The 25920-nt window shown below is 43.1% G+C and overlaps 1 protein-coding gene across 1 annotated transcript in view; it reads right to left on the bottom strand.

Moving 5' to 3' along the window:
- The window catches only part of LOC115193959 (adhesion G protein-coupled receptor A3-like), a 301644-nt gene that overhangs the window by 38025 nt on the left and 237699 nt on the right, over positions 1 to 25920 (bottom strand). Inside the window, exon 15 of the mRNA XM_029753120.1 lies at positions 994 to 1121. Within this exon, the coding sequence (XP_029608980.1) occupies positions 994 to 1121 (128 nt within the window). The remainder of the gene's footprint in view (positions 1 to 993; positions 1122 to 25920) is intronic.

Below are 25920 nucleotides of genomic sequence, written 5' to 3'. Positions count from 1 at the left end.
CATTGTACAAATGTATTTATGTTTTCGATAAACATCGGAGACGAAATGTCGTTTGCGTGTTGTCAACAGTCTAAGCCAACCCCGTCTGTTGCCCCACAGCTGCACACGCGTCGGTTTGGTTGCTGAGCAACCAACCCGTCTATTGCCCTTGATTTTGTCAATATCTCTTTTCCCTCTCTTTCTCAGAGTTGCCTCATACTGACGCCAAACTTACATTTGCTCATAGATCTTCGTGACCCATTACACCTATCTACTTCCCATCAGAACCAAAGGAAGTATCAAAAAAGGTCTTGTTTATTTCATCTGTCGTTTCAGGGACATGAAACAACTTTCTTTTTGGTCTTTTATTCTCAGCACAGTGAAAGTACAGAAGGAATGAATGCTCGTCACATTCAGTCGCTTATTCCACTGCTCGGGAGTGACTAACAAAGACTCAAAAGGGAAAATGAGGCCCGAACAAATAACAAGCTATCCAGGTTGCCTGGAGACCACACTGGATCATCAGTAGGGGACGACTAGACGAGCGGACATATAGCACAGCCCTCAGGGATTCAAAGACCATACGGAGAGAGGTGACTGAGGTGGTCTGGACATTATGGAGTAGCGGTAGTTTGGCACGCGCACACATCCCTCTAAACCGCACTGAGACACACGCGCGCACACATCAATCCTCCACTTCAGATGTCTGAGTTAGGCCCACAGCGGCTGACTCACAACCCAGGAGCATGACGGAGGAAAATGAAGAAAGAAAAAAAATCCCAAAAAGGGAGAGGCGGTGTGTTGTGTGTTGTGATGGATACATGACCTGGATGTGTGTGTGTGTTTTTACCAAGCGTGGTTAGTTAACTGAAGATGAGAACTCACTTCAAATCCTTTCGACACAGAACTAAAGACACAGACGCACACATACTGTACACATGCACGCAGACAGACACGTATCCCCCTCCCTTTCGCGCCCCCCCACCGCACACACAGTATTCCAAGGGTTTTTACCTGTGGTGCACGATATAGGTGATGATGGAGGCGAAGAGGCAGAGTAACATAACGGCCGTGCAGGCATACACGACCGGGTGCAGAAACTCCCCAGGGTACGGGGGGAAAGAAAGCACCTTCTTCAGATCCTATAGGAGAGAGAGAGAGAGAGAGAGAGAGAGAGAGAGAGAGAGAGAGAGAGAGAGAGAGAGAGAGAGAGAGAGAGAGAGAGAGAGAGAGAGAGAGAGAGGATATAAGATTATGCAATTCTACTCAATGCTTTGAATTGAGAGAAAAATGGTCACGGAGAAGAGAGACAACGAGACAGCGGGGGAGAGAGTGGTGGAGGGGGGCAGAGAGAGTGGGGGGGGGGTGAAGAGAGAGAGAGAGAGACCAGGGTCAGACACGACATATGGTATCGTATTTCACATACTACCTCGACAAACAAACAATGTACTGTATATGACAGTCTAAGCGCAAAGGAAACGAAGTGGACCTGATGTGCATGCTGTATCTGGGCAACCGAAAGCAAAACAGACTCGCACAATGCTCATTACCACATGAACAATGGTCCACAAAAAAACCTGTGTCGTGCAAACCATTCTCCGAATGTGCAAAACACACGTCGCGCTCCCGGGGAGAGAGAGAATCAGCATGACTCTCTCTCTCTCTCTTAATGTCATGCTACTAGAGTAGCAGACGCTCATTAGGAAAACTTCAACATGACGCTGCATCTGTGCTACACATCTGGAAGCATATATTGCCCTTTACAGGGCTCACACAGAAGCGTTACCTTGCTGTCACGTCACACTGAGAACGCACACATCATCGTGACAACTATGTACATCATTCTCTGGGAATGGTTTGCTCCTCTTTCTGGGTTGGGTAAACGCGTGTTCTTCCACATCATATCCGTCAAGAAATAAGAAAGCTAGCCTAGCTCCATTGGTTTGGCTGTACTGTGATCATTAGTATAACTGCATGGGGCAGTTGAAACCAGTAGTGAGGTGAATAGGAGGTTAGGACCAATGTTTTCCCATCCCTTCCATCAAGACACATGAAAGTTAGCTCCATTGATCTGGCATCCGTAGAACTGAACGGGCACCACTGCTGAGGTACAGATAGGAGAGACATGGTATGGGAGTGAACAGGGTTGGCTCTGTAGCTCTGTATCTCTATGATACCCCCGTCTGTGTTCAAGGCCGGGAGTGTATTCTACACAGCTGTCCTTCTCTATCACCACTTCCCTGACCAGCTAACCCACAGGCTCACACAGGGACCGGTAGGGGCCGCTAGAGGCCTGTGGGGGACCGTGACCCTGCTGTCCTGTGTGCCCGAACACTAATAGTCAGGGCTGGAGGGTAAGAGGGCTGTGGCCAGAGGCGAATCTGGATCTCTTACAGATATATAACAGTGTGACAGGGAGAGACGACCACTCAGAACATCACCAGTCAGTTCAATGGAGCCTGAACTGAGAGAGGCAGAGGGATAGCAGGGAGAGTGAGAGAGAGAGAGATGGAGAGGAAGCTGAAGAGAAGGAGAGAGAAGATGAGGGTGAAATAGAGAGCGAGATAGAGAATTTGTATGTGGAAGGAGGGGGAGAGAGCGTGAGAGGGCAAGGAAAAGAGAGGGAATGAGGCAAAAGGAGAGGGAGGGCTGATTGCTGAGTACAACTACAATTCTCAGCTATAGTAATGACAATCTGAAATGACAGGACCTTTATTTATCCGTCCAGAGTGGTTAAAAGTACAGAGAAGGGCAAGTTCTCTGGGCCAAAGTGTCTCATGGGACATATCAACATCACTAGATCATCATCACTGAGGCTATAATGATAACTGAGACTACTGTAGCTCTGCCTTTTAGCCCCTGAGCCTTTACACCATATTCAACCATTTACCACTTGACTGACCGAACCAATCAAAACTACTCGTCAAATGCCCTCATATTGGATTCAAGGAGCCTCCTGCTAAGTAGAATCCATATATACCCAACTAAATCTTTATACCCTATCCACATATAGCCTGCTGAGAGTATCCCCATAACTCCAGGAGCAGTCCTAGTATCTGAGAAATGGCGCTGCGGGAGGGGACTTTAGCTCACGGGGCTGCCCAGGACTGGATTTACCGCTGTGGGGTGAGGTGACTGGAGGAACACCAACAGTCACCTGACTGGCTCGGGTCAAACGGTAGGAAGGGGCTCAGAGGAGAGGAGGGGAAAAGGGGAGGGTAGGAAAGGGAAGGGAAGGGGAGGGGGGAGGAGGGTGATGAAGAGAAGAGAAAAAAGCATGGAGAGGTGGAAGAGAGGAGAGGAAAAAGGTGCAATGTATGGAGGGTTAGAAGTAAAGAAGAAGGGCAAGATGGAGGAGGAGTGGGGGGGGGGGGAGGGAGATGTCACTTTCACCAGACCGAGAAAAATGGTGAATCACACTGCAGGGCGCATGACCGCCTGCTTTGAACAAATAGTTCTCAGCGTTGCCAGTCCCAGTGTTAAAACTCCTGGGGCAACACAGTCTCACAATCAATTCATGCATATATGCACATAATGTATTTCAGCAAATTTTGTGCGTTTTTGTGCGTTTTGGTGTGGCTTCATTCGCGAGAAAAGACACAAATTTGATGTGCTTCTTAATTCGTGCGAAAAGACACAAATTTAACCAGTAGGCTACACACAAGCCTTTGCAACAACCATATAGACGCGATAGTTTATATTTCATTTTTGTTCTTCTTAATGGCTAATTCAACGTTATGAATATACAGAAATGTTGTCTTTGTTTAACCATGTTTTAAAATGTGTCGTTGTATGCCTATATGTACTGTTTTAGACTTGCTGAACAGAATTTTTATTGGTTTAAGAATTGTTCAGACTTCAAAAGCTAGTCGGTACTAGGAAACTGACATTTCTGACTTCCTAACTGGTTGAACGCGTTACAGTAGCCTAAGTATATAACATGAGTGACACGACCGTAATATTCATAATGGAAAGGCCTTGAAAGTGCCATAAGTGTAAGCCAACATAATTCATTATTTAACATTAACCTGTTTAACATGTAATACATGCATTATGAAGATAATTGTGTGATTTAGGCTCCACGAAATATGAAATGGGTTATTAAGAAAATCGTGTACTGTTGCCTACATGACAAAAAGGCCTTCTGATTACAAGGGCACCAGTATCCAAAGTATTAAGCGAAATCAAGCACAGAAAACAGCACTGGCATTAATAAAACAAATTTTCCCACGAATTAAGTCGCACGTAAATGTGCGTCTTTTCTCAAAAATTCTGTTCAGCAAGTCTAAAACAGTACATATAGGCATACAACGACACATTTTAAAACATGGTTAAACAAAGACAACATTTCTGTATATTCAGAACGTTGAATTAGCCATTAAGAAGAACATAAATGAAATATAAACTATCGCGTCTATATGGTTGTTGCAAAGGCTTGTGTGTAGCCTACTGGTTACATTTGTGTCTTTTCGCACAAATTAAGAAGCACATAAAATCTGTGTCTTTTCTCACGAATTAAGCCACACCAAAACGCACAAAAACACACGAAATTTGCTGAAATGCATTATGTGCATATATGCACAAATTGATTGTGAGACTGTGTTGCCTGGGGAGATGCAGGGAGATACAGACCTCTCATACAGTGGCCAGGAGAACAAAGACTGCAGAGTGATTGATGCCAAATACTGGCGCATCAACTTCATCTCACAACCGAATGATCCCATTAGTCAAAAATCAACGTCCCAGGAAATGGAGAAAAAGACCCTTTCTATAGAGTTCTACATGGAACCCAAAAGGGTTCTACCTTGAACCAAAAAGGGTTTTCCTATGGAGACAGCTGTCACGCCCTGACCTGAGAGAGAGGGTTTGTTTCTCTTTGTGGTTAGGTCAGGGTGTGGGGTGGGCATTCTATGTTTTGTATTTCTTTGTGTTGGGCCGAGTATGGTTCCTAACCAGAGGCAGCTGTCTATCGTTGTCTCTGATTAGGAACCATACTTAGGCAGCCTGTTTTTCCTTTGGGTGTTGTGGGTAGTTGCTTTCTGTTTAGTTGTAAGTACCTGACAGAACTGTCGGCTGTCATTTTTGTTTAATTTGTAAAGTGTTCATTTTTGCATTAAACTACAAGATTAACATATTCCACGCTGCACCTTGGTCTACTCATTTTGACGCCGGTGACAACAGCCAAAAAACCCTTCTGAAACCCTTTTCTGTATTTTTCTAAGAGTGTAGTTGCTTAACAGACATATAATGCAATATCCATAACCATCATACAGTGAGGGAAAAAAGAATTTGATCCCCTGCTGATTTTGTACGTTTGCCCACTGACAAAGAAGTGACTAGTCTATAATTTTAATTGTAGCTTTATTTGAACAGTGAGAGACAGAATAACAACAAAAATATAGAGAAAAACGCATGTCAAAAATGTTATAAATTGATTTGCATTTTAATGAGGGAAATAAGTATTTGATCCCCTCTCAATCAGAAAGATTTCTGGCTCCCAGGTGTCTTTTATACAGGTAACGAGCTGAGATTAGGAGCACACTCTTAAAGGGAGTGCTCCTAATCTCAGTTTGTTACCTGTATAAAAGACACCTGTCCACAGAAGCAATCAATCAATCAGATTCCAAACTCTCTACCATGGCCAAGACCAAAGAGCTCTCCAAGGATGTCAGGGACAAGATTGTAAACCTACACAAGGCTGGGATGGGCTACAAGACCATCGCCAAGCAGCTTGGTGAGAAGGTGACAACAGTTGGTGCGATTATTCGCAAATGGAAGAAACACAAAAGAACTGTCAATATCCCTCGGCCTGGGGCTCCATGCAAGATCTCACCTCGTGGAGTTGCAATGATCATGAGAACGGTGAGGAATCAGTCCAGAACTACACAGGAGGATCTTGTCAATGATCTCAAGGCAGCTGGGACCATAGTCACCAAGAAAACAATTGGTAACACACTACGCCGTGAAGGACTGAAATCCTGCAGCGCCCACAAGGTCCCCCTGCTCAAGAAAGCACATATACATGCCCATCAGAAGTTTGCCAATGAACATCTGAATGATTCAGAGGACAACTGGGTGAAAGTGTTGTGGTCAGATGAGACCAAAATGGAGCTCTTTGGCATCAACTCAACTCGCCGTGTTTGGAGGAGGAGGAATGCTGCCTATGACACCAAGAACCCCATCCCCACCGTCAAACATGGAGGTGGAAACATGCTTTGGGGGTGTTTTTCTGCTAAGGGGACAGGACAACTTCACCGCATCAAAGGGACGATGGACGGGGCCATGTACCGTCAAATCTTGGGTGAGAACCTCCTTCCCTCAGCCATGGCATTGAAAATGGGTCGTGGATGGGTATTCCAGCATGACAATGACCCAAAACACCTGGCCAAGGCAACAAAGGAGTGGCTCAAGAAGAAGCACATTAAGGTCCTGGAGTGGCCTAGCCAGTCTCCAGGCCTTAATCCCATAGAAAATCTGTGGACGGAGCTGAAGGTTCGAGTTGCCAAACGTCAGCCTCGAAACCTTTAATGACTTGGAGAAGATCTGCAAAGAGGAGTGGGACAAAATCCCTCCGGAGATGTGTGCAAACCTGGTGGCCAACTACAAGAAACCTCTGTGATTCCCAACAAGGGTTTTGCCACCAAGTACTAAGTCATGTTTTGCAGAGGGGTCAAACACTTATTTCCCTCATTAAAATGCAAATAATTTTATAACATTTTTTTGACATGTGTTTTTCAGGATTTTTTTGTTGTTATTCTGTCTCTCACTGTTCAAATAAACCTACCATTAAAATTATAGACTGATCATTTCTTTGTCAGTGGGCAAAAGTACAAAATCAGCAGGGGATCAAATACTTTTTTCCCTCACTGTAGTTTGCCTGAGGGGTGAATACATTATATCCGTAATTGTTCACATAGCAGTGATACTGAGTGATGTCTCCTTGCAATACCTTGTAGCACCAGGCTCTGAACAATTCCCATTCCTCACGTATTCTTCCCAACCCAGCCCTTCTCCCAGCGTCAGATAAGGACAGCAGCCAGCCAGTTTCCAATAGGATTCTTCCATCCAGACCACTCACAGCTATTATTATCATTATTACTATCGTATTACATCAGTGAGTGTTGCCTGGCTGCCTGTGTGGACATTATTAGTGTGTTTAGCGGGGCCCCTGTCCCGGCCCTGACAGCACAATTCGCTACAGACTGAGCCACAGTATTACCGTGCCCAGGCCGGCTAAACTTATTCTGGATTAGCCGCCATGTTCCGTCTAAGCACGCTCCATTGTCCCTTTCCCCTCTGCAGCCAAACAGCCTCTTTATCCCGTGTCTGTGTTGTCGCTACACATTTAATCCACACGACACGCGCTCTCCCCCACCATCCCCGAAAATCAGATTACTAGTGTTAATTAAACCAGGCCCAATCCAATCCATAATCTCAAAAGATCCCAGTTACATTGAACGTTGAGAGATCATGGAGTCAGTGGGGGTCTGGGACGTGCTGTGCTATGATGGTGTCAGTATACCGATATTTATTTTCATAAAGATTGAAGGATTATGGTCAAACTGAAGCGCATGCGCTCAATAACTCTCCCTTGTTCTTTTTCCCCTCACACACACACACGCATACGGCTCACGGCTCTATCCAGCACCATGCTTTATCATCCCTGAGCAGCCGTTCTGGAACGGAACTGGAAAGTGTGTAAATCAAACCCATCTACAACCACCCAATAACACTCAGGGGAGCAGGCCAGTCAAACTCCCTCCCTGGACAAATCACATTTTATTTGTCACATGCTTCGTAAACAACAGGTGTAGACGAACAGCGAAAGGTGACCAACAGGCGACGTTCCCGAAAACCATTATGCGACATGTATTTCTACAACGTTTCACTATGGTTGTGAGCCCGAATTCTCTTATAACCTCGGAGACGGAATAAGACAGATAGGATCAAGCTGTTGACAGAGACCTGCACATAAAACACACTGTTGTTTTTTGTAATGAAATCAAGTTCAATCAAATACAAACACATCATATTATGGACCATTACGAGATGATGTGTCTCATTTGGAATACAGTGAAACGTCCCTCCAGACATCGTTATTTAAGGGCCCTGTGTATAATTTGTGCTTTATTCCTCTACTTACACATCAAAGGATACGGTTAACATCATGTCCCCAGAGTCTCTTCCTCGGCCTTAGATTAAAAGGAAGTAACATTTGCTGTGTATCTGAATTACACTGAGTGTACAAAACATTATGAACAGCTCTGAGACAGACTGACCAGGTGAATCCGGGTGAAAGCTATGATCCCTTATTGGTGTCACTTGTTAAATCCACTCCATTCAGCGTAGATGAAGGGGAGGAAACAGGTTAAAGAAGGATTTGTAAGCCTTGAGACAATTGAGACATGGATTGTGTGTGTGCCATTCAGAGGGGGATATTAAAATATTAGAGTGCCTTTGAACAGGGTATGGTAGTAGGTGCCAGGTGCACCGGTTTGAGTGTGTCAAGAACTGCAACGCTGCTGGGTTTTTCACGCTCAATAGTTTCCCGTGTGCATCAAGAATGATCCACCACCTTAAGGACATCCAGCCAACTTGACACAACTGTAGGAAGCATTGGAGTCAACATGGGCCAGCAAACCTGTGGAATGCCTTTTGACACCTTGTAAAGTCCATGCCCCGACGAATTGAGGCGGTTCTGAAGGCAAAAGGGGGCAACTCAATCTTAGGAAGGTATTAGGAATGTTTTGTACACTTAGTGTATACTGTATCACTCTAGTTACTGTAGTCTCTTTTCTTAATAGACTTGAAGCTATGAGCTTAAGTGACCTATACTAAGTGCTTTGTGGAGTGACCTTGGCCCCTGTGTGTGTGTGCGTGTGTACGTGTGTGCGTGTGTGTGTGTGCGTGTGTGCGTGCGTGCGTGCGTGCCTGCGGCAGGGCCCACTCACTGTTCAGCATTACATAAAGTTACTCAACCATGATTACAACTAAAGGATGTTGAAGGAATGGCTGTAGGTTGAGAGTTCCTTACCTAAATGAACAAATGAAACAACCTGAACCGCGTCTTAATGACGAAATAAGATGACTTCCACATTTCACCAACCAAGCTTGGCTCTCAGTCTATATACATAGAACCCACATTATCTGTTGAATACCTTATCAGACTATGATAACATCTATACTTGAAAAAGGCAGTGCTTTTCTAAGAGGATAATCTATTGGCACATTCACATGGTGGCCTGCGCGGTGGAGAGCTGGCTGGTGGGCGCTGTCTGGGGCTGAGAGTGAGAGGAGGGTGACTCATCCCCTCTTTACTACACAGCAGTCTCAATGGAGCTAGCTCTGTATGGTCTCTGCACACACACGCACACACACACACACACACACACACACACACACACACACACACACACACACACACACACACACACACACACACACACACACACACACACACACACACGTTCCTTATGCCTTCTGAGACCACATGCTGCTCAACACTTAGAGAGAATATGGACAACATCAATCTCCTCCCTCGCTGGTTGATACACTGTACACAAAACTGCAATTTTCTTCTAAAGTGCCCAACAAAGAATAACAATAACACTCCACAGGTTAAAGGGATACTGCAAGATTCTGGCAACTAATTCCATTTTTCTACTTCGTAAACTTGACAACATCATGATGTCAAAGTTGTTTTCTACAAATGATTTGTCTACTTTAGCAATGTATTTCCAGGCCACTAAGTGTAAATTTGACAAAATAGTCATTAGCCGCCGTTTAGAAAAGACTTGGCATTTACGATCAGTCAGACATCAATATGCTGCGGCATCTGTAGAACGTTGATAACAATGGCAACGACGCGACCGAGTGACGGAGGTGCAACCGATGTTTACCATGCCCATATATCATGTGATAACTGCATATTTCTATGTTCTACACTGAAAAGGAAATGAAGAAAAGGTATTTCGAAAATCTGTCGCTATGATGTCATTGGGAGGAATGCTTTTTTTTAAACTGTGATTTTCAAAAAATACAATGAGTTTCCAGCCAGGGAGGTGGCATTTTCACATTAGAAGACTGGTATGCTGCTGGAGATAATGAATATGATGTTAAAAAGTAAAAAGTGCTAAAATGTCCCTTTAACAATAACTCAGCTAGTGCAATCAGAAAGCTCACCAGAGAGACTTCCTCTTGTCTATTCCTGTTCAACACATTTGTTTCTCGGTCTCCTGAACCAACAGAGGCCTCCAATGGCATCCGAGTGCCGCCGGCCCATAACAAAAGCACTGTAATGTAATGTTAGAGCTCTGATGACTCTATTACGATCATCATAAAAACCACATTGTTTCCAAAACACTTCAGACTGAATTTTCCTAGTGCGGATGAAGAGCTTGTCAAAGACTAGACACTGCTGAATCCCCATCAGGGCCAGACCATAACTAGCCTACAATGATGTGAGGCAGCAATACACAACTTGATAGGTCTGGAAGAGAAAAGAGAGCAGGGAAAGAGAAAAAAAAGTGTTTCTGTGCTTAAATGTGTCCTATTGCATATGCCTACGTGCAGCATGTCCGTGTGTATTTACTGTGTGCGTGTGTGTGTAGGCTACGGGAGTGTACGTTCATGGCTGAGAAACTTCTGCCTCACACCATTCCGACCCCCTATGCTTTCCCATTTCCCACCCTCCCTCCCTTCCTCTGCAATCTTCTTTTCCATTTTTTGATTATGGATTGCATGACAACAAGGCCAATCCCATTTCACACCCTGACAGCTCTGCTACCTGCAGCCATTTAGGCCTAAGTGGCTGCTCCATCTCATCCTGCTCCCATTTACATGTTTGGGTCTCATTATGACATAAGGCAGGCTGGCAGGCAGGCAGGCCGCCACATAGTGTTTGGATGCGAAAAGAGGAATTTCACTGCCAGATTAGTTTTTACCTTTGATACGGGAGCGTATCGCTCACCCAGTAGAATGGGATGCGGGGTGGGGGGAGAATTGAGTGAACTTTGAAGTTAAACCGTGGAGGTGCAACGCCTAACCTGACCTCCGGAGAAATACTAATGTGAAACATGACTCACACACACACTGGCGAGCACAGCCCCTACACACACATCCGTACTTCGCACGCACAAACGTCCCCCCTCTCTCAGCTAGACACAAGAAGAAACATACGCGCACGCACACTGAAAACATGGTACGAGAGCTGTTCAAATCAAAGAAACATTTTACTCAAATATTCCTGAAAAACACATGATTGTGAGCCACTTTTCTTCCATGCACAGCCATGCTCTCTTCGTTCATGTAAACTATTACTGTCAGGTCAATGAACATAAAAATATATTGCCATAATTATGACCATATGGAATGTAAGTCAACGCATATTAAGATAGTAAGTCTGTCTGGCTAATTTACTCATATCCCATCACTTGCTGTGTTTGACCCAAGATGAGCTACCCACATCAACTCAAATAACTATGCCTTGCCTCGGCAACCCTTCTCATAAAAAATACTGTACATACATTTGAAGTCAGAAGTTTACAGACACCTTAGCCAAATACATGTAAACTCAGTTTTTCGCAATTCCTGACATTTAATCCAAGTAAAAATTCCTTGTCTTAGGTCAGTTAGGATCACCACTTTATTTTAAGAATGTGAAATGTCTGAATAATAGTAGAGAGAATGATTTATTTCAGCTTTTATTTCTTTCATCACATTCCCAGTGGGTCAGAAGTTTGCATACACTCAATTAGTATTTGGTAGCATTGCCTTTACATTTTTTTAACCTGGGTCAAACATTTCAGGTAGCCTTCCACAAGCTTCCCACAATAAATTGGATGAATTTTGGCCTATTCCTCCTGACAGAGCTGGTGTAACTGAGTCAGGTTTGTAGGCCTCCTTGCTCGCACATGCTTTTACAGTTCTGCCCACAAATTGTCTATGGGATTGAGGTCAGGGCTTTGTGATGGCCACTCCAATACCTTGACTTTGTTGTCCTTAATCCATTTTAGCACAACTTTGGAAGTATGCTTGTGGTCATTGTCCATTTGGAAGACCCATTTACGACCAAGCTTTAACTTCCTTACTGATGTCTTGAGATTTTGTTTCATTATATCCACATAAATTTCCTCCCTCATGATGCCATCTATTTTGTGAAGTGCACCAGTCCCTCCTGCAGCAAAGCACCCCCACAACATGATGTTGCCACCCCCGTGCTTTTGATTGGAATGGTGATCTTCAGCTTGCAAGCCTCCCCCTTTTTCCACCAAACATAAACGATGGTCATCATGGCCAAACAGTTCTATTTTTGTTTCATCAGACCAGAAGATATTTCTCCAAAAAGTACGATCTTTGTCCCCATGTGCAGTTGTAAACCGTAGTCTGTCTTTTTGATGGCGGTTTTGGAGCAGTGGCTTCTTCCTTGCTGAGCGGCCTTTCAGGTTAAGTCGATATAGGATTCGTTTTACTGTGGATATAGATACTTTTGTACCTGTTTCCTCCAGCATCTTCACAAGGTCCTTTGCTGTTGTTCTGGGATTGATTTGCACTTTTCTCACCAAAGTACGTTCATCTCTAGGAGACAGAACGCGTCTCCTTCCTGAGCGGTATGACGGCTGCGTGGTCCCATGGTGTTTATACTTGTGTACTATTGTTTGTACAGATGAATGTGGTACCTTCAGGCATTTGGAAATTGCTCCCAAGGATGAACCAGACTTGTGGAGGTCTACAATTGTTTTTCTGAGGTCTTGGCTGATTTCTTTTCATTTTCCCATGATGTCAAGCAAAGAGCCACTGAGTTTGAAAGTAGTCCTTGAAATACATCCACAGGTACACCTCCAATTGACTCAAATGATGTCAATTAGCTTATCAGAAGCTTCTAAAGCTTCAGTCAACTTAGTGTATGTAAACTTCTGACCCACTGGAATTGTGATACAGTGAATTATAAGTGAAATAATCTGTCTGTAAACAATTGTTAGAAAAATTATTTGTGTCATGCACAAAGTAAATGTCCTAACCGACTTGCCAAAACTATAGTTTGTTAACAAGAAATGGTTAAATAACGAGTTTTAATGACTCCAACCTAAGTGTATGTAAACTTCCGACTTCAACTGTACATTATCTGAGAGCAAACATCATTAGTTCACATCCATTCATTGTTTTGAACGGCTTTAACTATATAAAAACAGCCACGGCAAATTATATCTCCAGAGCAAGCCTCACCTCTGACACTTCTGAGGTACGGTGAGACACACACAAACTGTACATACAGGCAGACACAAACACGCCACAATTAAATTTTTATATTTGAATTCTTGCTGAGTGATAAGACATTCAAATGGTGCTTATTGGACCTAGCCACAGATACACCCCTCCCCTTATCTCTCTCCCTTCAAATTATACAAGTCTCATTTCCTGAAGAGTGCATGGGGTGACGTCACATCAATACACAGGCTCTAATTACAAGGCAGCATCCAGCTGTCCATGCCTCCTCCCAACGTTGTCCAAGCATTGGCCCAACGTTGACCAAGTGTTCCAGGGGAGAATTGTGGTCCCGTATGGCTCAGTTGGTAGAGAATGGTGCTTGAAATGCCAGGATTCTGGGTTCAATTCCTGGGGCCATCCATATGTAAAATGTATGCACGCATGACTGTAAGTTGTTTTGGATAAAAGTGTATTATTATATTATATATATTATTACATATTAATAAGCACAGAGCACAGTCTTGGCCTTCGCCTGCTGCACAGAAGGCATTCACAAAGAGCACAGGTCAAGCTGACGTGGTTGCTGTGGAACTGTTTAGTCCCACTGCTCTGTAAATGGTATTGTGATTCCTGGTTCAATCAGATTCATGTACACTGGAGAGGAGTTAGGGGTTGTGCTGTAGACTTACTCTTAGATATTCACTATCCACATCACACACAGGCATTCAGGAGCTCAAATCCCCTTGCCTGATGACCAAGGTTATAATAGTTTTGCTATGTAATAATAGGTTGTATTTCTACAAGTTTTTAGATTTTTATTTGAAATTCAGTTTAGTTTCAGTTAGTTTTCCAACTTGATTGACTATTTTCATTTCGTTTCAGTTTGATAAAAACCTTAAAATGTTATATTATTTAGTTTTAGTGTTAGGGAGGCTTGGGACCATTTATGTGTTGTACGCCTATAGTTTGTTTTTTTGGGATGTCACTTCTTGCCACTGGGGGACAGTAATACAGTTGAAGTCGGAAGTTTACATACACTTAGGTTGGAGTCATTAAAACTCGTTTTTCAACCATTCCACAAATGTCTTGTTAACAAACTATAGTTGTGGCAAGTCGGTTATGACATCTACTTTGTGCATGACACAGACCATTTTTTCCAACGATTGTTTACAGACAGATTATTTCACTTATAATTCACTGTATCACAATTCCAGTGGGTGAGAAGTTTACATACACTAAGTTGACTGTGCCTTTAAACAGCTTGGAAAATTCCAGAAAATTATGTCATGGCTTTAGAAGCTTCTGATAGGCAAATTGACATCATTTGAGTCAATTGGAGGTGTACCTGTGGATGTATTTTAAGCCCTACTTTCAAACTCAGTGCCTCTTTGCTTGACATCATGGGAAAATCAAAAGAAGTTAGCCAAGACCTCAGAAAAACAATTGTAGGCCTCCACAAGTCTGGTTCATCCTTGGGAGCAATTTCCAAATGCCTGAAGGTACCACATTCATCTGTACAAACAATAGTACACAAGTATAAACACCATGGGACCACGCAGCCGTCATACCGCTCAGGAAGGAGACGCGTTCTGTCTCCTAGAGATAAACATACTTTGGTGCAAAAAGTGGAAATCAATCCCAGAACAACAGCAAAGGACCTTGTGAAGATGCTGGAGGAAACAGGTACAAAAGTATCTATATCCACAGTAAAATGATATCCGATATCGACATAACCAGAAAGGCCGCTCAGCAAGGAAGAAGCCACTGCTCCAAAACCGCCATCAAAAAGACAGACTACGGTTTGCAACTGCACAAGGGGACAAAGATTGTACTTTCTGGAGAAATGTCCTCTGGTCTGATGAAACAAAAATATAACTGTTTGGCCATGATGACCATCGTTTATGTTTGGTGGAAAAAGGGGGACGCTTGCAAGCTGAAGAACACCATTCCAATCATGAAGAACGGGGGTGGCAGCATCATGTTGTGGGGGTGCTTTGCTGCAGGAAGATCTGGTGCACTTCACAAAATAGATGGCATCACGAGGGAGGAAAATGTATGTGGATATATTGAAACAACATCTCAAAACATCCGTCAGGAAGTTAAAGCTTGGTTGCAAATGTCTTTCAAATGGACAATGACCCCAAGCATACTTCCAAAGTTGTGGCAAAATGGCTTAACGAAAACAAAGTCAAGGTATTGGAGAGGCCATCACAAAGCCCTGACCTCAATCCTGTAGAACATTTGTGGGCAGAACTGAAAAAGTGTGTGCGAGCAAGGAGGCCTACAAACCTGACTCAGTTACACCAGCTCTGTCAGGAGGAATGGGTGAAAATTAACCCAACTTATTTTGGGAAGCTTGTGGAAGGCTACCCAAAATGTTTGACCCAGGTTAAACAATTTAAAGGCAATGCTACCAAATACTAACTGAGTGTATGTAAACTTCTGACCTACTGGAATGTGATGAAAGAAATAAAAGCTGAAATAAATCATTCTCTCTAGTATTATTCTGACATTTCACATTCTTAAAATAAAGTGGTGATCCTAACTGACCTAAGACAGAGCATTTTTACTTGGATTAAATTCAGGAATTGTGAAAAACTGAGTTTAAATGTATTTGGCTAAATTGTATGTAAACTTCCCACTTCAACTGTACATAAGGTGATGGGTCAGGATTATAGACTTTGATAGACATAACATCTCTGTATCTGTGCCATGATGGCGTCTGTGAGAGTATGGGCAGCGTCATTGAGGCCATCTCCATCTTGAAAGTCAATTTTCTTCTTCACAAGTAAAATGTATTGGCTGATTCCTCCTGATGACCCGGCTGTCACGACTCCAACTGAGTCATCAGGTCATGCCAACCCGGTCATCAGAAGGCATCAGCCAATCAATTTGGAAGTCCTACCCAGTTGACTAAATCAAAGCGGCAAAAGTCCTCAATGGCACTGCCCATGCTAACACTGGTTTTTGGTCACTACAGGACTCCATACAAATCCATGGCCAGGACATAGGTTTAGTTAGGTTTAAATTATAAATCAATCCTAATGTGACTTGGATTTAAAGGATAAGCACCTAGACTGGTGCAAGAAATATGGTGGAAGGAAACTCTCTTGCCAATGTTTACACCAACTCAAAGCTTTTTTAACTTTAGTAGTAGATGTAAGAAGAATCAAATACCTTTGCCTTTATTGACAGAAAGAGAGAGGGGAAAAAAACAAATGAAGTCATGGCACATTTGACATGTTATGTTTATGTAATATTAAACATGTATCACTGACTAACCCCTTCAAATAGGGTTAATAAAAACAGCTGCAACAGCAAAAATATAAGCAATACAACACTGCTACACAAATCTATCAGTTCATAGCCAGCCAGCTTGTATGTGTGTGTGTTTCTGTTCAACCAAACAAGATTTTCTGGTTTATCTTCAATAAGACTCATGCCTGATGACAGTTGACCACAGACAGAGAATATTCTCTCCACGAATGCCTGGGATACATGGGCAGAAACCAGATCCAGTGCCACAGGGTGAAGCTTAGGATAAACAACCGTCCTTGCCGCACAGAGCTGGAGAGGTGACTCTGTAAACATGCCCCTCTTTACCTCTTCCAAGTATTTCCGCAGATCACACAGTGCACTTAATGTCCTGCCAGATTGACCCTCCAGCTGGACAGTGGCCTCAGACACAATCTTCAATGCGAGGAAGCTATATTTCTGAAGCACTGTGGTTGAGATGCCCGCTGGATTCATCGTGCTGGCATCTTCCTGGTGTCCTACTGCTCCGCTGCTGTACTCTCTGATTTGTTGAAGTAAAGCAAAAGACTCATCAGTGGCTCCATCTCTGTTTAGCGAAGTGCCAGAGACACATTTGGGTCCATCAGGCAAGCTGCTGCAGGGGTTGGATCAAAGTTGTCTGCCAGAGGATTCAGTATGCATGCGAAGCGCTCACACAGTGACTTCAGGAGGACCTGTGCCAACTGTTTTGCAACAGTAGTTGACTGCAAGTGCGCCTCAAGGTTGAGAAGGCATGGCACCACATCAGACAGCGACTGGCTTTCAGTTTGAATTTGGTCGGTGTGGGCCAACTTCCCAAGTTGGTCAAGCTTGGCCCAGTCACGCACCGTGCTCGCCATCAAATTTCTTCCCTGTTAGTTAGTGATAGCTAGTGATAATGATGCACAAGCTAGGCTTATTTGAAACATCGGCATCTATTGCCAGCATTTACCCACCAGATTCAGAAGCTCGAAAACCCCATTAGAAAAAAAAGCTTGAAAATCCCATTCGATTTTTGCTCAAGGTTTAGAAAAAAACGAACATAATTTAGGATGGTTTTTATAAAAATGTGGTTAGGTTTGTAGTCAAAGATAGTTTTAGTTTTTAAAATGTTTCTCATTTCAGTTTTTTATTTCAAGTTTACTAAATTGTTTTTCAAAATGTTTTTATTTTGGTTTTCATTTAATCTAATAGCCTTGCTGACGACTCACATTGAATTATTTCTGCTGCTCTATCGATCGCTACATACTTTAGTCTGAATCTGTCATCTTTGAAGTCGTTTCTGGTGACGATGGCCGTTGTACAAAACAAAATCATCAGCGATTGGACCAGAGTATCAAAGCCAATGGTGAATTTTCAAAACGTCACTTTACCCACGTTTGTTCTGTCTCTGGCCCAACCCATCGGTTTCTGGGACCAATCAGACAGTTTGCATGTGTTCACATTCTTGAAGGGTCAGGGAGGGAGTCAAATCCAGACTCATTGTGGAGAAGAAATAACCGTTTGCCCCCCCCCATAATACAATAGCCATGTCCTTTCAACCCCAGCCTTGATGTGATACTGTCTGTGGTGATATCCTCTGCTCAAGGCCTGTGAGCAGCTGCAACCAGCCCACCCCAGGAGGGGGGAGATTCTGGGAAACAGTGTATTGGCTGATGAGACAGGCAGACCATTGAGGTATAAAAGAACTAGACTGTCCAAGATGTCTGACCTTTGTTTTCAATGTAATCCACTCACGTTCGCATTAGCCGATTCATGAACCATCTATAACCAGGTTGCATCTGGTTAACACTGCCCAACTTCACATGCGCACTAGCACTCAGTGCACACAGGGAGCAGCGCGAGCAGCGACGATGTCATCACTTTATCCAAAAAGATGGCAGACATTGGATGAATATAAATTGTTAATATCTTTGGCTGTGAGTGACAGAAAAAAATCTGTCACAGAAACAATTATTTTAATAATTCAGTGCATGTTTTGCGCACGAAGGCGAAGACTGTCCTATTAGGAATGATCTAATCTTACTTCTCTATGTGGGTGTGTATGGGCCGGGCATCAGTTAAACTGCAGTACTGAAGCAAGACTGTAGGAGCAGTCAAAACTGTGCTTCTAGACCGGAACCCTGGCCCCTTGAGGCAGACCTGCAGCCAGCCAGCCAGTACTGTGATGGATCACACTGTTCATGGCCCTAATGGACGCAAAATAAGCTCAAAATGTGTTTGTCTAGACCAGCCAGCATGTGTAAATAATGTGCTGTCCGTTTTCGGTTAAAGCGATACACAATAGCAAGAGCCATGCCCAAAGCCCTCCTCCAATCGAAACTAGCTTACCTGTTTAATTTGGATCCCGCAATGTGGTTAGCCTCATTTGCTGGGGCAGATACCATCTGTCCCGGGATACTGCCAAACCCGAAAGTCTGAAGAGCTGCTGCTTGGCACCTAGTGAGGTTTCCTTGACAGTTTGAACACAGCCCACAACGTGGTTAGCCCTTATGGCTAGGACCGCGGATAGTCCCGGGCTTGTGGCTGTTTAAATCCCTGCTGTTTGTTGCTATTTCCAACGGTCCTGCAAGCTGTGCTGGCTGGAATTGCCAGTGTTAGCCTACCATGCTACCATGACAAAGACCAAAGCCGGTGGAAGTACCATTGAGGACAAGGTTATTTTAGGCAAAAAAAGTTGTTCTACAAGCAATTGTTACAATAACATAGCTTCAAGTGTTGTGTCCAAATACTGGTAGAGTCAACTAATAAAATAATGGACGATTTGACCAGAAAAGTCCTGAACCTAGTTTGCAGTACTCCAAGGGTCAGCTCGATGAGTTTAAACAGGCCAATCAAGGCGGAACGACATTGTTGTGGACGGATTTGCAGAATCATCACATGAGATCTGGACGGAGTCTGAGGACAAAGTGAGGGAAATAATCACTGAGAAACTGAAGACGGACCACAGGAAGACTGGAAAACCGGCCCAGGTGACAGGCCCAGGCTGATACTGGTCAAGTTCCTGAGGTTCAAGGACAAGGTAGTTGTTCTGAACAGAGCCAGGAACTTGAGATGAGTGTACATCTTCCTTAAAGAGGACTATCCTGAGGATGTGCACCAGAAAATCAGAGACCTTATCCCAGCCATGAAAGCTGCCAGATCGCGTGGAGACATTGCTTACATCCACTATGACAGGCTCATTGTCCACCCTCCCTCCCAAAAGCCTGGAAGGGATGAGAGAGCCAAGCCTGTGGGTTCGTAGCTTCAACCCCGCAACACACGCACACACCAACTAGTTAATGGACTGGTGAATACTTTTTTTCTCTTGCTTTGTTTATTCTTTTCCATATTATGTCTATCTCTGATAAGCTACCCATGAAAGGTTGAAAAGTAGTCCATAGATATATGTGTAGCCTTTAGAAATAAGCTGAATGAAATCAATAACTTGCTAACATCAGATAACATTAATATATTAGCCATTTCTGAGACACTTAATTTGATGATACAGCAGTAGCAATACAAGGATATAACATCTACAGAAGAAACAGGAATGCCTATGGGGGAGGTAGTGCTGTATATATTCAGAGCCTTATCCCTATAATGCTTAGAGAAGATCTCATGTCAAGTGTTATTGAAGTGTTGTCATTGCAGTGTGTTGTCACCTGACTCATCTAAAGCCTATTATTTTGGGGTGTTGCTACAGTCCACCAAGTGATAACCGTCAGTATCTAGATAATGTTTGTGAAATGCTTGATAGTGTGTGTGGGGTGACCTGAACATTGACTGGTTAGCAACTAGCTGTCCTCCCAAGAGGAAGCTTCTAACTGTGACTAATGCCTATAATACGACCCAGGCTATCACTCAACCAACTAGAGTGCATACCAATAATGTTGAATCTGTGACATCCACTTTTATTGATCATATCTTCACGAATGCTGCAGAGCTTGGATCCAAAGCAATATCAGTTCCCATTTGCTGTAGTGACCATAACATTGTGGCAATAACAAGGAAAGCCAAAGTGCCAAATGTTGGGCCTAAAGTCATTTATAAGAGATCATACAAAGTGTTCTCTCAGGACTCTTTTGTTGAAGAATAAAATGTATGTTGGTCTGATGTGTATGAGGAAGTAAATCCAGATGCAGCATTGGACATTTGTAAAATGATTCAAGACAATTGTTGACAAGCATGCACCTCTTAAGAAATTAACTGTGAGAACTGTTAGAGCTTTGGGCCATTACTCTTCTCTATATTTACAAATGATTTGCCACTCTACATGTCAGTACCCAAAGCCAGTGAGCTCATTGAAATTCTAAATAAGGAGCTACAGTCAGTGATTAATAATAAACTGGTCTTAAACTGGTCTTCAATAAAGCAACAACTAAAGGGATTGTATTTGGTTCAAAACATTATCTAAGACATAAACCTTAACTGGAGTTGTGTATGAAGGGTGTGACCACTGAGAAAGTTGTGGAAGCTAAACTCATAGGTATAACATGTAATGTTGCTTATCTTTGTCATGGTCAAGTCATATTGACAAAGTTGTTGTTAAAGATGGGGAGGGGTATGTCTGCTCCAAAATATGTTCTGTGTTGTTGACCCAAAAATCAACTGTACTAGTTGTTCAGGCTCTGGTCTTGTCCCATTTTGATTACCGTCCAGTAATATGGTCAAGTGCAGCAAAGAAAGATCTAGCAAAGCTGCAGCTGGTTGAAAACAGAGCAACACGGCTTGCCCTTAACTGCAGATAAAGAACTAACATCAACAACATGCATGCCAGTCTTTCCTGGTTGAGGGTTGACGAGAGAATAACTGCATCAATTCTTGCTTTTGTGAGAAATATTATTGTGTTTAAATGTTCAAATTGTCTGTATAATCAACTTGCATATAGCTCTGACAGACATAGTTACCCGACCAGACATGCCACCAGGGGTCTCTTTACACTCCCCAAATCCAGAACGAATTCAAGGAAAAGCACAGTATTATATAGAGCTATGATCACATGGAACTCCCTTCCATCTCAAATTACTCAAGCAAAGAGCAAAATTAGCTTTAAAAAACAGATAAAACAACACCTCACAACACAACGTCTCTCCCCTATCCGACCTAGTTGTGATGTCCGTGTTAATGTTTTAAACGCATGTCAATTGTAAAATATTTTGTCTGCAATGCATTTTTCGTTATGTGTGGTACACCAGGAAGAGCTGTCGCCCTTGTGTGTATCAAGAATGGTCCACCACCAAAAAGACATCCGGCCAACTTGACACAACTGTGGGAACCATTGGAGTAAATGTGGCCAGCATCCCTGCGGAATGCTTTCGACATCTTGTAGAGTCCATGCCCCAACGAACTGAGGCTGTTTTGAGGGCAAAAAGGTTTGAAGGTGCAACTCAATATTAGGAAGATGTTCTTCATGTTTTGTACACTCAACGTATATGTGTGTGTGTGTGTGTGTGTGTGTGTGTGTGTGTGTGTGTGTGCGTGCGTGCGTGTGTGTGGTTCCATATGAGACATCTATACTAAATGGTTCCTCTTATTCAACCCTTTCCCATGTAAAAACACATGTCCTAGCCAACCGAAATGTAGCACTGTTAAAGTTATGCGTAACACATCACATCAGAATAAAAATGTAATTTCAACAACACCATTATCATTTATAAACAGCGTTCATCAGCACGGACAGTTTTACAATTGAAGTGCAACGCAATGGCGCTGTCCATAAAAGCCTGTCGCTGCTTAGCTGTCAATGAATCAGTCGCTTTCTAGAAACAACATTAAAACTGTGAAACCATTGAATAGCCTATTAACTTTCTTTGGATCGCTCCAACTATGATTGTGTACCCAGACATATTAATTTGAAACGTCCTTCTTGCTAGGAGCAGAACTATTATGATCTTTCATATACTTAGCCGAGGACAGCGACAGTCGTTTGAATAACAATAGGTTCAAGTAATGCCATTTGTAACCAAAAGAAGGGGAGGATCAAATACGAGGCAGGTTTTCCCATCCAATATGTTGTGTCAGTGAAAAATAAGCCCCAACACTGACTATTGGCTGACGACAGCAAAGCCCCAGCAAAACTGTTGACGTTCAAATTAATGGCATGCCGTGCTGTTGAAACTCATTATTCATGGTGAAAACAATCTGCGTCACATGCCAAATTATTGGCAAGTTGGAATCTGTTATGGAAGTGAGGATTACTGACTCTGCTAGACCTCCCGAGACGTATGGTGACTATTAAAACTGGTCCCAGATCAGAAAAGTGAACTCATCATTTATCAGGATCCATATGGGGCCAGAAATGTTTCCTGACTATTTGACCTGGCCAGGAAAAACTCTGTGCCCTAAATGTTCTTGATCATGTCGCATGGTAAGGAAACACTCCTGGTCCTTGTGTATCACAGAGCAAGGAATGACACCCTTTCAACACACTTCAGTCATCAAAACTTCAATGGTACTGTCGTACAACCGCAGATAACACAGATGGCCTGATTCTTCATCCACCCAACAGCTTCGTGTGAGAAAAAAAACGACTGCCTATCATACCAACAGAACGGCATCTGAATATGTGGGAAAAGGAAAACAATTAACCTGTGTATTAATTCGATTTTCGTAATAGTCTAAAACGTTATAATAGCGTTCAACTGAGTGAGCATCTGTGGCACTTTCAAATTAAAAGGATAATCTATCCCCAGGTGTCCTTAAGTAGCTCAAAAACTCTTTGGAAATCTCCTCTCAGACAATATGAAAGGGGAATTGATTCTATGTTCCAGAGCAGCAGAGTGAATGAGCCTAGACTCTCAGTCAGAAACCAGAAGGCATAGTGATTCCGATCGCCTACGCACACATGGAAATGTCCTCTCCATACGCACCCATCTTTAAAACAAGAGTGGGTGAGAGCTAGGGGCCAGAGGTAAGCACGGGTAAGTGGCTCACAAATCGGCAGCTCTGCCCTAACCCTCATCGTTATCACACAGCGGGGAGGGGGGGTTGTGTGTGCAGTGCATGTGTGTGCGTGCGTGCGCATGCATAATTCCACCACAATGATGCCCACCGATAAGAAGGATGAGACAAAGGGAGTACATGTACACTGTCTCTCCTGCTTGCCATTGGTATACTCTCAATACAGATTACAATCCACTCCCAAAATATTTATTTTATTTACAGTATGCATAGATTCATTTCCATGTTTTAGTTATTAGATTGTGCACTACATGGTAAAAAGTGTATTCTAGGAATTAAAAGTGGACGGCTCACCTGCTTTGCTCCATACCCACACAGAACCCAGTTAGTATTAATTGCAATGCTGAACCAAGTCTTTTTTCCCCTGTGTGTCCGCTCAGCATTACACAGTCAGCCTGCCCTACAGACTATAGAAATACATCTCTGAATAGACCCTCTTCCATTGGCTTACGACTTTTGAGCCTTTGTAATGATTGGATACTGACAAATCCAGCTTTTCCCCGCATTCTGCTCTCGGTAAAGGTCTGTCCTTGCATATTAAACAGGCTGGAGCACTAGAGCAATCACATGGAGAAAACATGCCTCCCAGACTATACCTCATGTTTAGACCAATCTGAAAATGCCAGCATGTTTGACGGTGAAAAACATACACACAGGTTAAGAGGAAAAAAGACTGTCACTGATGAAGATGAACGATCAGGCTGCAATGCTGTAAATTAATGAATCAGCCTTGCCCGCCCCACAGACACAGGCCTAGTGGGCTACAGAACACACACAGAGAGGAGGGACTGGGCTAGGGAAGGGCTATAGAATAGAACATTACCTAGAGGAGTAGACTCATATTTAGCAAGACAACGGCATAACTGGAACTGTCCAAGATGCTGAAACATGGGGCCCAGCATGCCACAACGTATATTTCCAATTTCATTTAGGTCCAAACATATCTGACATAGAACTGTGGGGCTCATAAGGAGGCTGGGCTGGGCTGGGCTGGGGGGCTATCCATGGTGCTGAAACCAGGAGAGCAGCATTCTACTCTATGTGTCTTCTATGTCTTAGAATTACTCAAATACAAACATGAAGGTGTATTCAATAGCATGTGACTGAAACGGTCCATGGTGCTGAAACCTGAACGGCATGATGCTATTTCTCCAATCTCTTTGATTTTCCAATTTATGACTCAACAGTCAACACAGCAAGGGAGCTCCCAGTCTCTTCTTTAATGAGCCCAATACCAACTTCTGTCTTATAATTTCATTTGGTATTCACAAACTATAATGAAACAGGTGCTATTAACAATTTACCTGCTGTCTATTCCAAGACCCAAAGTTTTCATATCTATATTAATATTCATATCTAGGGGATAATCCTCTTCATATCCAGGGGCTAATCCAAAAGACAAGGACGACAAAGAGCACCTGCAGTAAAATTCTCCTTCTCCCTTTCATTTAGCATTCTGGTCACAGGTCTACTCGAGAGACTAGCATTTCATTTTCCTAAGCCAAGTCAAAAGCATCTCATTAAATTGCTTTTAAATAACAAACCATAACTGGATACCAATACCCAGGGACAATTGTATTGGTCTGTCACGCTATTTGTAGACAAATCATCTCCACACAAGCCTCAAAGTGCTGAATGAGAACTGCCTACATTATTCGAGCTGGAGATGATGGTTTTCTCACTTTGCTATCTCCCAAAGCTGTCTTTCATTGTTTGACCCCCTGTCATTCTGTTAAAAGTTGTAGATTTATCCTCTAATGGTTTATTGTGTGGTACCTAGCCGAGATTTGACTGTGGCCCACTCATTTGAGGAAATTTGAGAACAGACGTGTCATGTTTGCTCTACTTCTTTGCAGTCCTGGCAGTGGTTCACCTCAGAGGTGAATACTGTATCATCCAATCACACTGTGCTGCAGAACTGCCCACGCTGGACATCTGAGATGATAATACCACAGCTACATACACTAAGACTAATTTCTGAAATAAATGCTTGTTCTTTCTGACATTAACAGTGCATCTGTTCAGCATTAGTATTAGAGACCAGAATAAACGTTTGGGTAGAGTTTACAACTTGTTGAGATCACTAGATTTGCATTAACACAGTTGTTGTCATTCTGCATCAAGGCAGCTGTGTCAGGTTTATTTGGGTGGTCCAAACCTGCATCAATGACCATAGTCCCTAACACCAGTTAACAAACAGGTAACGATATATATTATACGATGATATATCAAACACATTACCAGCACAGTTCCAGCTTGACATGAGGAGATCATGCAACAGGTTCAGTACTCCAGAGCCAAACAGGAGCGAGAAATAATACTGAAACAGAGATAGCGCCGAAAAGAGAGTGATGTCACGAGTCTGTAAATATGGGTCCTTTTCTCGGGCACTGCAGAGACTACTGCGGGTGTGGTGATTGCATTAGTAAGGCGCGCAGGGTCTCTGGCACAAACACCCGAATAAAAAACATCATATCCTCTCCTTAGAGAGACCAGACTGCAACAGCTACACCCACCCAA

The sequence above is a fragment of the Salmo trutta genome, chromosome 5 (assembly GCF_901001165.1).
Source record: "Salmo trutta chromosome 5, fSalTru1.1, whole genome shotgun sequence".
Taxonomy (NCBI): domain Eukaryota; kingdom Metazoa; phylum Chordata; class Actinopteri; order Salmoniformes; family Salmonidae; genus Salmo; species Salmo trutta.
The sequence above is the reverse complement of the archived record's forward strand: the minus strand, read 5'-3'. Positions and strand labels throughout refer to the sequence as shown.